This window comes from Amborella trichopoda, chromosome 2 (genome assembly GCF_054954075.1).
Source record: "Amborella trichopoda isolate Santa Cruz 75 chromosome 2, AtrichopodaSantaCruz75HAP2 v2.0, whole genome shotgun sequence".
Taxonomy (NCBI): domain Eukaryota; kingdom Viridiplantae; phylum Streptophyta; class Magnoliopsida; order Amborellales; family Amborellaceae; genus Amborella; species Amborella trichopoda.
This window is the reverse complement of record NC_142337.1, coordinates 33,445,743-33,464,040: the sequence shown is the minus strand read 5'-3', so window position 1 is coordinate 33,464,040 and position 18,298 is coordinate 33,445,743. Positions and strand designations below refer to the sequence as shown.

At 38.4% G+C, this 18,298-nt stretch overlaps 1 protein-coding gene across 12 annotated transcripts in view; it reads left to right on the top strand.

Moving 5' to 3' along the window:
• Positions 1 to 18,298, top strand: part of ALA2 (aminophospholipid ATPase 2) — a 69,470-nt gene extending 51,172 nt beyond the window's left edge. For 8 of the 12 annotated variants that reach the window (XM_011630608.3, XM_006826409.4, XM_020668728.2 and 5 more), the window contains 9 exons: positions 6,478 to 6,584; positions 10,714 to 10,845; positions 13,159 to 13,312; positions 13,630 to 13,747; positions 13,899 to 14,072; positions 14,242 to 14,293; positions 16,090 to 16,217; positions 16,674 to 16,824; positions 17,313 to 18,298. In XM_011630608.3, coding sequence (XP_011628910.1) covers positions 6,478 to 6,584; positions 10,714 to 10,845; positions 13,159 to 13,312; positions 13,630 to 13,747; positions 13,899 to 14,072; positions 14,242 to 14,293; positions 16,090 to 16,217; positions 16,674 to 16,824; positions 17,313 to 17,651 — 1,355 coding nt within the window. In that variant the 3' untranslated portion in view covers positions 17,652 to 18,298. Of the gene's footprint in view, positions 1 to 6,477; positions 6,585 to 10,713; positions 10,846 to 13,158; positions 13,313 to 13,629; positions 13,748 to 13,898; positions 14,073 to 14,241; positions 14,294 to 15,738; positions 15,969 to 16,089; positions 16,218 to 16,673; positions 16,825 to 16,909; positions 17,028 to 17,312 lie in introns of those variants that run through there. The other 4 variants (XR_016050545.1, XR_002281354.2, XR_016050546.1 and 1 more) reach the window with 2 other exon arrangements.

Genomic DNA, 18,298 nt, shown 5'->3' with positions numbered 1-18,298 from the left:
AATCCCTAAGGATTTCACCGTACCCTCTCATCTCTTATCTCCCTATTTTATTGGCTTTTGACTATAAAAATTAGCCCCAACGAATCTTTCATACCATTTCATCCCAAAATTTTTTTTAACCCTCTTTTTCCCTTTCTACCCATTATAGACATTTTTAAGTTGAAATGGTATAAAAAGATTTGTTGGGGCTAATTTTTATGATTAAAAGTCAATAAAAGAGAGAGATAAGAGATGAGGGCTTATGGTGAAATCTTTAGGGGTTTTCTTATGCCGCTTGAAAGAAAAACGGAAGGAGGGTCTACCATGAAATAATACGAGGAATTAGGGTTCTATATGAAATTTTCCCTTGTATTTTTTAGAATGTGTTTTAAGTAGCGAATGAACAAAAAAGGGTTTTGTGATGCTAAAATGCCCCATGACCGAGAGCCTTCTTCCACCTCTAGTGCAAGGGCATCATGAGCTGCCTAGGTGGCCCTAGGGCACTGAGACGAACGCCCTAATACGAAACCATGCAGGACCACTGTAGGTCCTATTCGATTCGGAAAGCCCCTTGGACTGCCTTGATGCCAATGTGGACGAATTTTCGTTCCCTAGACCTACCTTCATATTTCTTGAAAGGTTGACGACTAGTGTACACTCAACAAGCTCACCTCTTGAATTTTAACTAAAGTTCAGATCTTAAGGGCGTCCCACCTATGTCTGATATTTTATCTTCTAGTACGCTAGGTGATATTTTAGCAAATGTGTGCACACATTGGATTGAGGTGAGCTGAGTCATCAAGCCTGGGGTAAAGATATATTTCTTTGAACTCATCTGTTCACTAACTCATTGATATGGTTCATTGTCTTTGATTATTATGCATTTGAACAAGGAGACAAAACCTCAAATCAATTATATGCTTCAATTTAGAAGTTAGGTTGGGTTTTCTCTATTTGGGCAATTTATATTAATAAATGAACCATCTTATTCCATAACTTTGATTTTTTGTGGTAGATTTGTCTTTTAGAAGGACAACTCAGCATCTGCCAAACTTCATGCGCAAGCATCCTTCTCTTCTCATGTAGGTTGCTCAAGTCCACTTACTAGGGAGAACCTCACCCTGGGGCAGTAAAGCACATAGCGCATTCTCAAAACAGGAATGCCTTGTTTTATGATTCTATATTAACTGAACAGGTCGCACAGGGTCATATCTCCAATAGTGTGATGGCTTAGTGGGATCCTCATTCCCACGTAGGAGGCGTAAGTGGGTTCATGACCTCCTTTCCTAGTTCCCCACCCCTTTATCATGCTCATACACTCATCTTCAACCCTTCTAGGATGATGGAGCCATGTGTAATCCTAAAGTACTTGATTGTTGTTTCAGCTGGAATATGGATTATTTCAACCTCTAAACATAGAGGTTGTCGTCTGCTATATGTTGCATGTTAAATTTGAGGTAATTCAGATGTATTTCCTTCGTGTAATTTCAGCACTGAATAAGTTGAATTTTCTGCTACAAGTCCGCTTTTTGCTTTGCCTTCTTGTATTTTCAAAGTGGGAAGATATTACACATTTTATGGGTGAAATTTGAGTAAATACTCTGCAAAAGAAATTATTATCTAGTTGTTATCAGCAGGTTCCTACATGTAGGTGTGCTCCAACTGCATATCCTTCGAACTATATGCATTGTCATCCGACTATGCACAACACATACCCTTTTGTATCCTTGTAAAATATATTATTTTGGGGAAAATTTTGTATAGACCCCTCCAAAAAAAACATTTTCATGATAACCACTTTCTCATTTTTTTTTTTAATGCAGCATTAACTTTTAGAAATATATATCCTCCCACCCCTCTTCACTAGCTTGCCCTTCTATTTTTATCTTTATCCCAATAACTGTTCCAAACAAAATATACAATTTTTCCCCAACCACTCTCTTCTTGTCTCTTAGAAAAGCAAGAGATGGGGAAGGGGAGTTGCTAAGGTAAAAATAATTTTTCGCATGAGTTTGTGAGGTAAAAATAAAGAAAGAAGGGGCGAGATGTGAGGATGGGGTGGATGATACATCATTATCATAGCCTTTTCCCAATTAATTGGGGTCGGCTACACGAATCCTGATCTGCCATTCTGCTCTATTTAAGGACATACCCTCAGTGAGGCCATAAGTCCCCATATCTTTCCAGACTACTTCCAACCATGTCTTTTTGGGCCCAATCCCTTACCCTTTTCAATCTTTCCACTTGAACTAACTCGTACCTCCTAACAGGTGCTGTACTATGTCGACGTCACACATGGTCTTCTTACCTAAGTTTACTCTCTCTTATCATATCGCCAATTGGTGCCACACCAAAACTTTACCGAATGGATTCATTTTGGATTCTATCCCTTCTTGCCATGCCACTCATCCATCTCAACATCCTCATCTCCACTACACTCATTTTGTAGGTATATTGTTTTTTGTCCACCCAACATTCTGCCCCATAAAGCAAAGCTGGTCTCACAGTTGTCCTATAGAACTTACCCTTCAACTTCAGGGTGGATGATACATACTTAACCAAAATTAATGCCGTGCTACAAGAAAAATTAGGGGGGGGTGCGCTATTATGAAATTAAATAATTTTTAAGCGGTTCATGCTAAATTTTACCATTTTTTTGTACGTTGTGTGTGTGTGTTCTTTTGTGAAGTGATTTCATGTAATGTTTCCATAATAATATAATGAAACTTGCTGCAAACGTGATGTTAGGGGCATTTTGTTGAACGCAAATATTAACATGAACTCCTCTCATGGTTATTAACATTCTCAAAAAGTTAAAAACTTGAAGCTACTCACAAAAGTTGTTCTTTGTTAATGCAATGAATGTAGGATTCCATTTGACAGGGATCACACTGTCTTTGAGGGGGTTTTTTTTTACCCCAAATTTTGTAGGTGGCCTTATCATCATGAGATAAACCATTTTACAAAGGAAAAAAAAAAAGTTGATTTTGAGTTCTGAATAACCTAGATCGGAATGCCCACCAAATGGAGAGCTTGCATTCATGTTGGAGCAAGATTCATTTGGGTCTTTTCTGGGGTGTAAATCCTAGAATAAGTTGGGGGTCTTGGAAATGCCCTAACATGTTTGAGTTTGATCATTGAGGTTAAGAGACTGCACGTGAATAAGTTGGGGTTTCTGTTTGAGATTGATCATTTTTTTTGGGTAAGTCAGTGGGGGAGAAGGCCCCCTACCCATTTTTCATTAATAAAAAAGCAGAGAAAAACAATTAAGATACAACCCTATGGTAGGGCAATTGTGCCAGATCATGAAATAAAAGAGAGGAAAGAAAATGTGGTGGTCTATGGTGCCACACAGTAGCACCAGGGCTAGCAGCTGCCCTCTGAGCTAGGGCATCAACAACCATGTTAGCCTCACGAAAGACATGTGTGATGGACCATCGATGAGAAGACAGTCTGGTGCAACAATTGTCAACAAACGTCTTAAGTTTCCATGGAGCATTGCATCGATTCTGAATGACGCTCACAAGCAAGGCCGAGTCACTTCAATCTGGATTGGAAAGCAATTACTTTAAATAACCAATTGAACTTCTTCCTCAAAAGCCAAGAATTCTGCATGGTTATTAGAAGCAAAACCAAAATGCTTTGTAAAAGCAGCAATAAAACCTCCCACACTGTTCCTGATAACTCCACCACCACCTGCTAAACCTGGATTTCTCAAGGGAGCACCATCAATATTGAGTTTGTAATAATGAGTCTCAGGAAAAGACCACGCTACCAAAGTAAAAGGCTCAGCCCTCTGCTGCTGCCAAGTTATCTGAAGGTTACCAATGATGGCCTTTTCTGATAAATGGAAAGACCACTTCTTAACCTCTGCTAGTGTCTGAACATGCATGATAATTCTTTTCACAATAGGCTCTCTCCTGGTAGGTCTTGACTCAAAAATTCTTCTGTTGCGCTCCTCCCATAAAAACCAAATAGCAGTAAAATAGATGGAAGATCAAATATTACGAAGTCCATGTGATTTAAACTTGAAAAGCAACCACTATCTAAGTAAATCAGGGACAGAGGTACCAAGGACAAACCTTTTTCCACATCTCCAAGCGAGTGATATCCAGACACCCTGCGCAAAGGCACATTGGAATAATAGATGAAAAAGATTGTCATCATGGTTACTACAAAAGGGACATAAAGAATCCAGTTGCATGCCTCGCTGCTGTAGTAAGAATGAAGCGGGTAATCGATTATGCAAGGCCAACCATGAAAACCATTTCGCCCTTGGGTAGCATTTGGAGGACCAAAGTGCACGGAAGATAGGCTGTGATGAACCTTGATGCCTAATAAAATCCCATGCCTTTTTAATAAAGAATAATCCATCAACGGAATGAATCCAGATCAGTGAATCCTTCTTGGGCTGTAGAGGAAGAGTATAATTCTCAACCTCTCTCCATATATTCCTCAAAGAATTAGATGCGGGATGCCGCAGAACCCAAGCTTTAGGAACTCTTATAAGGTCAGACACCCTCCTCCCTACAGCAGCCCCCATATACTCCTGAATGTTAACATCGTGGAGGTCTGAAAGTGGCTTACCTGCTAGCCATGGGTCCATCCAGAAATCCACCAATTGACCATTTCCAATATTCCATTGTACCTTACCTCTCAAATGAAATAAGCCAACTAAATCCCCTTCCATGAATGAGAACATCCTCTTCTGCCTTCAGCTTCCCAAATAGAGGAATTTCCAAAATATCGATGTTTGAAGTACTGTGCCAACAACGAGGATGGGTTTTCCAAAATCCTCCATGCTAGCTTCATCATTCCTGCGATATTGAAATCCTCCATATCTCTTACCCCAAGACCTCCTTCAGCCATAGGGAGACACACCGTTTTCCATTTTATAAGATGAGCACCTTTTTTTTCTACTTCCCCGGCCCATAAGAAGTTTCTCTGTAGTCTCTCTATCATATTACGTGTTCTCTTCGGAAGAATAAAGGATAATAACCAGAAAACCGATGATGCCCCTATTATAGACTTAAGCAACTAAAGTCGACCGGCATATGATAGGCATAAAGGCTGCCAATACCCGAACCGAACACCTTGCCCACCAGACTATGACAATAACTGTGCCTCAGATTTCCACGAAATAACCCATCAACAAACTTTAACTCCCTCAAAATTCTTCCCCATCCCCCCCGTGGTGCACTAAAGAAAAAGACCTTGCTTTTAGATGAGTTCAGAATCTGACTCGTGCTCCTCTCAAACTTATTAATAAGTTCACGCATAGCTGTGGCAGTGGAGATGGATACCTCACAGAAAATAAGCACATCATCAATATAAAAGAGATTAGAGACCCCATAGTCATACCTTGAAGGAAACCCTCTGGGAACCATGCCTTGCAACATAACACAATCAAGCTGTCTGCTAAAAAAATCCATGACCAACAAAAAAAGATAAGGAGATAGAGGGTCCCCTTGCCTCAAGCCTCTCTTACCTTTAAAAAAACCTTTGGGCGAGTCATTCCTCAGGACAGAGAAAGAAGTGGTGGAAATACACAAGTGAACCCAAGAAACAAATAAGTCAGGAAAACCCAAAGCATGCATCGTACCCACTATAAAATCCCAGGATACTCTGTCATATGCACTGCTCAAATCGATTTGCAGACACATTTTAGGCCGATCTGAGTTTCTATAGCAAAGAGACATAAGTTCGTTTGCCGTGAGAATATTATCAGTGTTAAGCCTACCTTTAAAAAAAGCAGCCTGCTTAGGGTCAATAAAATTAGCAAGAACAACTCGTAGGCGATTAGAAATTATTTTGCTGATGATTTTGTAGAAGACATTACACAACCCTATAGGTCGAAAGTCTTTCATCACCCTAGGTGCATCCACTTTAGGAATCAGATTGATCATTGAGGTTAAGAGAGTGCGCGTGAATAAGTTGGGGACTTGGAAATGCCCTAACATGTTTTTTGAATTGGCGATTGTATTATATTATGTAAAACCATTTCATTGTATTCGCCCTATATATATAGATATATAAACACAATTATGAATCCACTAACTAGTAACTGAATTGGTTGTCGTTGTGGCAGCATATATAATACACAACTGTTTTAAGGGTACAAAACATGCTGCACACATGGATACATAATACAAAATGTACTATATATAATCTGAAATCTATATTCTTTATATATATTAATGGATTGTGTCTTGTGTGCTTAACGTTCTGATGAAGTGTTCTCAATGCATGACTTGGAATTTTGTTCAATCCTATAGGAGTCCAGTTTTGTTGAATGTTGGGAATCGCAGATTTCTTTCAACTTTACTATGTTATGGTTTCTCGATTCCTTATTAGTTTTTCTTTGGACGTGTCATTGGACAATTGTATGATCATTAATCGTTTTTCAGGAAGTATGTGATATTTCCCTTTTTTTACCTTTTATGTGCATAGTGGTCATACAATGTGGTACATTACTGGGTTTTTAACTTCCTTCAACAGAGCCAAAAGGTCAACTTTTACTGATTCATGGGAAAACTGAAGAAGAAGTCTCAAGAAGCTTAGAAAGGGTTCTACTTACGATGCGGATTACTACTTCAGAGCCAAAGGTACAGTGTCACTAAACTGCATATTTTCTAAATTTTTGGTAGAAACCAATAGACTTGTTTTGCGGAACTACCTTTACCAAAACGTACTTGGATTTGCTTTTTTGCCAATCTGTTTTCAAAGAGGAAAACATAACATCGCAATGAAGAACTGTTGATAGTTAATTACAGAAAGTCATTCATGAACTGCTTCTTTATCTTTCTCCAATGATTTCTTTGCTTTTATACTGATTATGAAACGACGATTAACCTGAGAATATTAGCAAATTTTATGAAAAAATGGGGGGCATAACCCATTTGAGAGGGTGGAAATGTGATTGTTGATCTGAAAATTATGTTATGAAAAGTTGGAGAAGAAGATGTTATGCACCCACATCATTTTTTCCTTTTGATCGGTCATATTGTAACTTCCAATGGAAACAATTTGAGTCACATCGTTCATTTCATTAATTCAGTCAGGTGGACACAACGTGACATAAAGATGCAACATAGCCTTTATTGTATGCTGAAAATCTTAGTTTAGATGTCATTGATTTGCAACTGCAGATGTAGCCCCCCTCCAACCCATCCCCCATCCCCCCCCCCCCCAAAAAAAAAGGGAAAAAAAAGACAGAAAGAAAGAATACTGTTGTGGGGTTTATCCTCCTACCTTTTGTTGTATTGCCAGCAGCTTAGAAGTCTCCAAAGTCAGCTCGCTACTCTCAGGATAAGTTTGCATATGCTCATTCGAGTTTCCTTAGCTCCTTGGCTTTTCATGATAGTGTAGAATGGTGCTCTTCTAAGTTTTGGCCGTATATTCAACAAGGAATACAAAAAAGATTTTGGCAAGTAGTTCAAAAGTCAACCCATTGAGAGATAAAGTTTTGATTTCTTGAAGCAAAAGCATAGTTCAAGAAGCAGGCCTTAGAGCAGCTTGATATATTATTTTTTGAAGTGATTTAAAAAATTGAGAAATGTATAATCCAGTTTTTAGCTTTATCTGCACATGCACAATGAGTAGTATTCTATAGCTTGAAAGTCCCATAAAAGTTTTAGGAAAATGAGATGGGGGCCATGATATGAGTCAAACTTAGGAAGTGCTTGAGTCTAACCGGACGAGACAGGGCCATTCACTATAGTGAGAACCTCGGGGTTCTGCACGACCCTGACGACTGTACTCTTTTAGACTCAGGAGTTTCCTATTCAATTCTCTAGTTTTGAACCATTTATACAACCCAAGACCATGAAAACGAAAAACAGAAATCTTCCATAGGCATACCTTAGAAAATTGTCAAAAAGTAAACAAATAGCACAAAAGCCAAAGACATTGTGCTCAAAATTCAAGAACTTCTGAAGCTTCCCTTTGGAACAAGATTCCTTGAAACCATGATTGCCCCTCATTTTCAGTGGGATCTCAATGCCTCTTTCAAAGCAATCAAGGTCCCTCTTAGTTAGGGATCGAGCCCACTTTGTGGGGGAGCGGGTGCTGCTCGGGCTCAGGCTCGGGCTCGGGCTCTGGCTCTGGCTCCAGGATCTCCGGAGTGAGATTTTATGGCAGGATTGGCACCCTCCACCAAGCTTCCTACGTCTATGAGCAAAAGTTCAACATCTGATGTAAGAAACTACAAAAATAAAAAATGTAGTTTGAGGAGGTCTGGTCTCTGGTGTTTGTAAACTCCTAGCATAAGATTGGAACCTTGAGACATACGGTCGGACTTCCATTGTAGAACCTTGATCATGCCCAGTGGCTACTTGCAAACCTCATTCTTTAGTTGCGCTTTGTCAACTTCCTTCTAAATATTGATTGTTCTTCACTCTTACCACTAACATACTCACACATGTGCTTTATGCACCTATACATTTGTTGATTAGTGCGTTCTTGAGGAAGGGAACGGACGTTGTGATTAGTACATTCTCATTAGTGTGGAGTAACAAGTTCTACAATGTGAAGTGCAGGTGATCTTGTTGTTGTTTTCATACTTTGGGGAATCTTTTCACATAAAAATTAAGATCAAGTCTGTTGTTTGTTTTGTGGACTTTAAAGGTCTCACCACTTGGTCTTTGGTATTTACCTATCAGATATTCCCATGTGTATGAGTACTTATGTTTTATGCTTCTGGGAGTGTGGTCATCTATGGATGAAATAAGCCATGTGAATGCACTCTTTGTGAGATTTTTCTGCATGAATGCCACGCTTTGTATATGAAAGAGGCCATATTTGCAGGCTCTGTCGATGAAAGAGGCCATAAAAATTAAGTTCAAGTTTGTGGGCTTTAAAGGTCTCACCACTTGGTCTTTGGTATTTAGCTATCAGACATTCCCATGTGTATGAGTACTTATATTTTATACTCTCAGGAGTGTGGTTCTCTATGGATGAAATAAGCCATGTGAATGGACTCTTTGTGAGATTTTTCTGCATGAATGCCAGGCTTTGTATATGAAAGAGGCCATATTTGCAGGCTCCATGGATGAAAGAGGCCATGTGAGTGTTGAGCTCTACTTGGATAGAAGAGGCCATTAGAGCAGGCTCTACTTAGATGACAATGGCCAATAGAATTGGCATGTTCCATAGTGGAGTTGGACTCTATGGAATGTAGTGGACTTCACCGTCTTGCCTAGTATTTTAAAATGCGGGACATGAACTACCAATAATGCGGCTATTATATGTACATGCGCACTGGTCATGTTGAGGATTTGGCCCTTGCGCTCACAAGCTACCACCTGCAAACTAGAGACTGGCTTCCTGGCTAAAAGCACCCCGAGCTATATGTTGGACAGCCAGCTCTATGTTGATCAGCTTTTCTGTTGTTGATCAGCTTTTCTGTTGTATGCTTGTTTTCTTTAGCCAAAGCGAAATGAGAATAAAAAATTTGATAGGCCGTTTCTAATTAGAAAAAAAACTGAAATCTGGATGTTCAGATCAACTTCTTGGATTGAGATCTTTTAAGTTGCCATTGAATCTGGATATTGGAACCTTTCTGAGCTATGACACTTTATCTCAGGGGACATTCACATGGAAACTATGACACTGGGGCTACAAATGTATGAGAACAAGAATCGGAATTGTTTAGCTCACTAGGTAGAACATCCTTTCTGGTGGTTAATGAATGTGGCTGGACAGGATAAATCTTCTTTGACTAAACCCATTCGAACCAATCTGTCAATCTATATATATTTATATTCACGGATTAACGAAAATATGCAAGGTCTCTAATGGCCTTGCCATTCTAGAGTCTCTTCCTTTTTGTATATGACATTGCTGTTCCCTTTGGCAGCATACACTAATTCGGAACTTAATTTGAAAGCCATATTTCGACTCACACTTTTTTGGGATGCCCTTGATAATCTATGAATGGAAAGTGCTTTTGCTTGTGTAGATCCTATTTCAATGGGAACTGGATGAGTCAATCCCCCTGCATGGAATTGGTTCTTTTTCCTGAAATTTACATTTAGCTATCCCTGCTTTCACTCTATTGATTGCTACTGTTTTATTTACAAGAGAATGTCCTCTTAAGAAAATATGAAAAATATGCAAGTTACAAAACCTTCAAGAGCAAGGAGAATACAAAATGCCCTTTACTTGTGGACGCCAGCCTCACTATGATGGTAAAGAGGGTGAGATAGCAAGAATTTGGGAATCAGCTCCGTTTGTGCAAGAGCATCAGCATAGATTTCACTTCTCTCCACACATGCTTGAATGTAACCGTCATCGAGCTAGTAATGTAAAAAATTTAGTAAAAAATGGGCTCAAGCTTCCAAGGGCAGGGAGTCAACTTGGAGATCCAGATAATAATGTTCTTAGGGACGCCCTCGACAAGCAGGGGATTCAAACTTTACTTAATTCATAGAACTCCAATATTAGCTTGTGCTGATGATAGAATTTGGTTATTCCATAAGGGTTGAAGCAATTCAAGTTTGAAGTTGTATCATGTGCTTGGACGGCATTCTTTTCGTAGTCTTATCAGATGCATGCATAAATTCTTCAATGGTGTGTCAATTTACTTTTCTTACTTTCTGACTATGATTTAATGTTTGAAATCTATTCAAAACTAGAAACTGTAAATGTGCTTGTGTCTATTTCTAGCACTCTTATAAAGATGCATTGCTGTATACATGTATCTAAATGTTGTTTCTGCTGCTGGTATTTGAACAGGATGTTGCATTTGTCGTCGATGGTTGGGCTCTTGAAATGACTCTTAAGCATCATCGTGAGGCCTTTACACAATTAGCTCTATTGTCAAGGACAGCTATTTGTTGCCGTGTTACTCCATCACAGAAAGCTCAGGTTTAGATTATCGATTTTTGTTGGTGTCTACTGCCATTTAGTTATCGTTTTCTTTTACATGGTTTTCTTTGAATTGGACAAGAACAAATGATCTCTTTTACTAAATTTATCCTACACAAAGACAAGCCTTACATCCCACCAATATAAATGATCTTTTGATTCTCTCTATTCCTGAGGGGAAGTCATGGATGTCAAAAATTTCACGGAACATAGCCTGTTTCCAAGATACCTGCCATTCTATGCAGAATTTGGAATACATAAGGCATCACCTTATTTAGACATTGGACTGTGAATCTGTTTCCTCAATGTCATCACCTATCTTTCTTTCTCAACTGATGTTGTCCATGCTATTTCAGAGCCCGATTTGGTTTTGCTGGGGTAGACAAGTTTAGTGCTTGAATGACTTAAGGGAAGTCTTTAGATGCTCTTTTAAACAATAAAAAAGACAAAATTGAAAATTACATAGAAAATGTTTTCAACTAGAGGTATGTAAGCTTTTAATGAATTCTACTGAAGAGCGCCAAAGTGGGCCCTATGTCATTTTGGATGTTACTTTGCTTTGGTTTTGAAAGCAAGGTTGAGATCTCCTGCCAGTAAAGTGAATTGATGATGTTGAGTCAACCCATAGTGATAAAAGTGCACAATCTTGGCAAGGGTTGCAATGGACCCGGTCTGCGCCAGGCTGAGGTGGATCCTCTACTTGGCTCATGACCCAAGTGCCTCAGACCAGGCTCATTCACTCAAGGTGCTAGCTGGGCCTGGACCGGCTTGTCATTCTCATGCTTGAGCCAATGTCTGGTAACGCTTGTTTTCGAAAAGAGCTTCTTTTGGATCGGCCAGCATGACAGAGCTGGGATGTGGGGTTGATAGCTTGGAAGTTGTGATGAATGAAGCCACCACCTAAACCACGAAAAATAGAAAAACTTATAAAGCATTATTACTTAAATGAGGGTCTGTAGGGCCTCACCACCCAGGCTTGGTCCTGCCCTGCAAATTTACCAAGTCCAACATTTACACCTGGCCCAGCCTGGCATGAAGGACCTTCTTTGCAAACCATACATGGCCCATGTTCTGCTTGGATGGTCAGGCTGGCCCTGGCCCTAATCTTTGACTAGTCGGTCCTCTGAATCTGATCCCCACAGTAGATAATGGCCTCTAAAATCTATATTGGCTCTTGACTATACCCATAAAGTATGCTGGTGGGATCTCTCTTCTCATTCTTGTGGGCAAAAACACAAGCGCATGCACATGCTTACATACAAAAGAAGTTGTCTTTACTAAACCCAGATGTTTAGGCTGGTCGGCATGAGGCTGATACTCTAGGGTTCTTTCTTGCCACATTCTTAACTGCCTAAGGAATCAATAGCAATGCATATATTGAAAAGTCCAGTTGAAACATTGCTTACACTTACCACCCCATGATTCATGGAATACTTTGTGTAAAAATAATGCTCTATAGCCAATCACATTGACATGATCAAGGTTTCAAAAAAGTGAAAATAATGGTTGTAACAGAAACTTCCCGTTCCTGATGATAAAAAATTTAATGCAAGTTATATCATTTATAACACCTTTGTATCCAGTATTTTAAATAATATGTGTAGTAACATTATTAAAAAATTATAGTAACTAATTTGTTTTCCTTCCATATCCATTTTTATGGTCTTTTCTAGTATGTAATGGTAACCACCCCGTGTCTCATGTGGAGCACTATATCTGAATTTTGAACCTTGGGCAGGATGTTGACACTCCTATCCTAACAATCCAGTCGACAAATCCCCTTGAACCTCAATTTTATTTAATCACAAAGCTGATTTGTTGAGGATCCCATTGTTTTTCCTTCCAACCACTGCAATTCTTTATATGGAACAAGTTTTTCCTGGGTCTCTTCAATAGACAATGGATATGCTGAATTTTCAAAATGATACAGAATACTGAGAAAATTCCTAGTCAGCGAGGTGAAAATACTATATAAGAAAAAATAAGGATAGACTTACCTCTTTCCATGCAGAAACTTAATGGGTTTCACAATTTCCTTGTTAGGGAGCATCTCTTCTTATTTTGGAAGAAAGCCTTTTTAAATGGTTGATCTACCAAAAAAAAAACGGCCTGTTTAAAGTGATTAGAATACCAGCTTTTTGTTGGCAGTTTGCTGATCTGCTCCAAGTTTAATTCCTCTCCTTCGCTTCTTGCCGTACGATGCTACTTATCTATTTACCTACAGATAACCTATGACTCGTTATATTGCATTATATTTGTATGTTATATTATTTTTAATGTTTCTATTCATGTTTCCTTTGAAATACATTGCAGCTTGTGGAACTTTTAAAGAGATGTGACTACAGGACGCTTGCAATAGGAGATGGTGGAAATGATGTACGAATGATACAAATGGCTGACATAGGTGTTGGTATTAGTGGAAGAGAAGGTCAACAAGCAGCCAGAGCTGCTGATTATAGCATTGGGAGTAAGTTATCAAATTTCACATCTGCTAGTTTTCTCTTGAGTACTCCTTCCATTATCCCCAAAAAAATCTGGCTTTAATTTGAAGCAACCGATTCTAAGTTGTTGACCATACATCTTTGCGATAATATAATAATTAAACTAGACATGAAATGGCATGGGTGCTAATCTGTTGTCGCTTCACTGATTTCACCCAGTTCTGATTACCTTGAAATTAATTTGCGATTTGAATATATCATGCACAAAGCTAGAAAACTTATTTATTGAATAAAATGGTAGAGGTTCTCACTTCTCTGTGACTTGTTTTTCTTTGTTTTGCAGAATTTAGATTTCTCAAAAGATTGATACTTGTTCATGGGAGATATTCATATAACCGCACTGCTTTTCTGTCCCAGTATTCCTTCTACAAGTCGTTGCTGGTTTGTTTTATCCAAATATTGTAAGCTACTTTTCTCTATCTTATGTGTTTTGTTCGAGCTTCATTTGACATCTATTGTGGCCATGGAAAATATGACATTTTTCTTTTTAATTTGTCTTTCATATTTTGAGTGACGACTACATCCATCGCTGATTGGAGAACATGGATGCAGTTTCTCTTTTATTTCAGGTGTCTCGGGAACCAGCTTGTTCAACTCTGTGAGCTTGATGGCTTACAATGTTTTCTACACTAGTATACCAGTGTTGATGAATGTCCTTGACAAAGACCTTCATGAAAAAACAGTGATGCAACACGCACAAATATTATATTATTGCCAAGCGGGAAGGTTGGCTGACCATTTTTAAGGCTTTGTGTCTACCATACATTGAATTCATTATATAGCAACATTATTATTTTTTTTCTGTTACTTAACAAAACATTGTTGTACCAATCATATGATACTAGTTGTTTTGCGACTGCATCCATACTGAACTAATTCTATCGTATGGAATCAGGCTATTAAACCCAAGCACATTTGCTGGATGGTTTGGCAGATCACTTTTTCATGTGAGTGTCATGTTCTTTAACATTGATCTTATGATGCATATTTTGCACTTATTTGCACAGGTTTATCATTTTATACATTGATGCTTTGTACCTGATGCAAAACCCACATATTTTACTTGATTAACTCAGAAAATTGATTTTAATATTTGATGGACCACTTGTAATTTAGCATAATATATTTACCATGGATGTACGTAACCAGGCTATTGCCATGCTGTGGTGATTGCAAAAAGATATGTTTATAAGAGATCCTTCGCTGTTGTTGTTTGATTTCTCTAATTTATATTTCTGGGTATAAATGACCAATTCATGTTGTCATTTGATGAAATTGCTATGGAAACAAGGAAAACAAGATTTTGATGTTCATTTGAGGACCATTTTTAAGAAAATTTGCCTCTGAAATACAAAAATTAAAAGAAAAGAATACTCAATAAAAGTCCCACAAAACCCTTATACAAAGGGACATCATATTGCTACTGAATTCCTTGTGTCACTTTCATCAACCCATTCTCATTCCAACTTTGGAAGAGCCTTACGAAACCATTCTTAAAAATGTGTCAGGAACCCAATAGTGTTGATGTGTCATGGCAGCTTTGAATATAATAATAGAGAATGGTATATAAAGAAGGGTTATGTTAGGGTGCTCTCACTATAGAGTAATTTAACATTGTACTCAACAAATTTTGGGCACTTCTATACCCTTGTTTTGTACATGGAGCATTTTTTTAATAAGGGTATTTTTGGTCACTAGGAGGGATATGACGTCATCCACATAGGTTGTGACATCATCCATATGGAGCATACTAGTGACATTTAATGCTCCATGTGGGTGATGTCATATCCCATGTAGATGACATCACACCCCTCCTAATGGCCAAAAATACCATTACTAAAAACAAACTCTATGTATAAAACAAGGGTATATAAGTGCTCAAATTTGTTGAGTACAATGATAAATTACTCCATAGTGTAAGCACCCTAACATAACCCTATAAAGAAAAGAAGTTTATATAGAGCCGAGGCTCTAAACAATCAATTTAGACCCCACCTCAAAAATTTCACTAGAAGAGGTTGTTTTGATGCCCAAATATGCTCAAATTGATCATCTCGATATCAAAATGCATGAACATAAGAAAAAAATGGATTTCAAGTTTTGGAAGTAGTGCATCTTCTTACACATTTTTGGACCGTCAGTTTTCAAGATTTTCAAGTTTTCATGGATCCGCTCGATCTACACTATTTTTGAAGCTTTAAATTTTATAATTAAAGCTGAAAATATATTTTAAGGCTATCACAACGATTTCCAGTATTGAAACCACATTTCTCTATACTATTTGAAGGTTTACTTTGATTGTTTAGAGCCTCGGCTCTATACAAACCGCACCCATAAAGAAATGTCTGGTCTTATTTAAGCCTAACTCATGCTAATATTTTTACTTTCAAAGATGTACAAAGGATGGAAATTCTGTTTACCAGTCCCTTCATTTCACTATGTGATGTTTGTAAAGATATCAACTCTATCGAAAAGAGCAAAAAAAGCGAAAAAAGAACATTCATAGGCCGGCCAAGTACACTCTTGCCAGATGGATTTTATGATGCATGAGCTTATGTGACATTTGCTAGAGCTACTTATCCAAGATTCCTTTGTGAGTTTCTATCCTGATTTTCTTTGTAGTCTTCTTATTTTGTCTCTCACTCTGGTATTGATAGCGGCTAATATAACTATGTGACTTGTAAATTGACTAATTTGGCTTCTTGTTGGATTTCTGTTCAACTGACTGTCGGATACACCGCAGGCACTTGTCGTATTCATTGTAACTATACATGTTTACTCTGATGAGAGAAGTGAAATGGAAGAGCTATCTATGGTTGCATTGTCGGGATGCATATGGTTGCAAGCATTTGTTGTGACTCTTGAAACAAAGTAAGCTTCGAAGTTGTACATGATGTGAGAAAATATGTTTAGTTGTACATGATGTGAGAAAATATGTTTGGATGCAGTTTCTAATGGCGTAGGCCTAATGAAAAAAAGTAAAGCCTCACCAATTTGGGCATGGGAAATCTCTATGATGGCTCTAAAATCAATGTCCACCACTGATTATAAAATTTGTAGCTAAAAAAATGGTACAAATCTTGTGGATTTGTGAATGCTTTAAAATGGATGGTTTGGATGATGTGTTGCAATATGCACTATTTTTAGGGCTTGAAATCCTAATTCTTTTTCACAACCATAATTTTCAAAGTCGAGATGATCAATTTGAAGGTTCTCCGATGCCAGAACTGCCATTTTTTCGGAATTTTGAGATGAGGCTCTACTTTTCCATAAGTCCTATTTTAACCTTTTCCTCATATCTTTCATTGTATTATGTTTGGCATGCAGCTCCTTCACGCTATTGCAACATCTTGCTATTTGGGGGAACCTTGTTGCCTTCTATATCATTAATTTTTTGGTCAGTACCATTCCATGGGCTGGGATGTACACAGTGATGTTCCGAATCTGTGGTCAGCCAGCTTACTGGGTAACCATGATGGTGAGTTACTTGCTATGCATTATTGCAAAAGTACAGAGATATTATACTATAAACAAATGGTCTACATAAATTCATTTTCCATCAGGTTATTACCCTCCATTAAAATGATGGATGGATGATAGAGGGAGAGTGGGGTTCACAGAACAGGATGAAGCCAATGGTGGGATTCACTTTGTCTCCTTTACTGTACATTTCAATGGATGGTGAGAACCTGAAGAGTATGGTTAGAGCCCACTACATCATAGAATACTTCCCTAAAGTATAAACCTTAGTGTGGTTAGAGCCCAGTAGAATATAGAATTCTTCCCTAAAGTATAAACCTTAGTATTAATATTTGTGGTTTCTTAATTCTAAGCACTTAGACTTATCTGTGAGACATCCAATATTGAGGAAGCTCACGGGATTATTGAACCTTCCTTTTGCAAACAAAGCAGAAGAAACAAATCTTTGTGGCTTGTAGTGACTATGGATTGTTCTTGATTTTGCAGCTTCTAGTGATCGTTGGTATGGCTCCAGTTCTAGCTCTAAAGTACTTCCGCTACACATATAGGTCAAGTACCATTAATATACTGCAACAGGCAGAGCGTTTGCGTGCACCCTACCTGCCTCTTGGGAACATGGAGTCGCAGTCAAGGACTACTGAGAAGGAAGTCATTCCAATGTCGATAACGCTACCGAAGAGCAGGAACTCAGTATATGAGCCTTTACTAAGTGATTCCCCATCTGCCATAAGAAGAGCTTCAGGGGTGTCAGCATCATTTGATGTCTTTAATGCTAGCCCTTCTAGACTGTCTTCTACATATTCAAGAAATTATAAGAGTAACTGAGGATTTGGTGTTTCTTTGTTTTGAGGGGTGGGTAAAGCACAAGCTTTTTGTAATTGTGGATGACATATATAAAGCTACGTTGACTACTCATGCGTAAGGGTGAGCCATTGTCTAACTGGAAGCTAATCATTTGTGGATTCTGTACAATGATATGGAATAAAGAGGTCCTTGGGACTCGGATTGCCTACCTCGGCCAAATTCAGGGAGATTACATAAGATGGATGATTGCCAACCTAATTCCAGTTTTCCAGTTGTTGCTGTCGGCTGCTCTCTCCATAAGTGTTACTAGCTTGGCGTCGAGACGTTGGATACTCCTGAAGAATGTCGCTAATACTGGAAAAGAGTATTTATAGCCATGAATGTATCCTGGAATCTCCTTGTTGATCAGATCCCCATCGGGAGAGCTATCCAAAAATGGTTGTGCAATCAATATATATACAGTGTAATTTTTTATAGCTTTTTTGTTATTTTGAAGGCTAACCAGTGAGGTTCCTCCTACCAATGTTCTTATAATCGCACATGATTTCTCTTGCCTTCAAACCCTGTTGGGTTGAGTTTCGATGCAGAATACACATTGTAACATTTAACTACTTACAGTGGTATCGGTGTTCAATATATAAATTGGGAAGATGTTGCATTGCGGATCA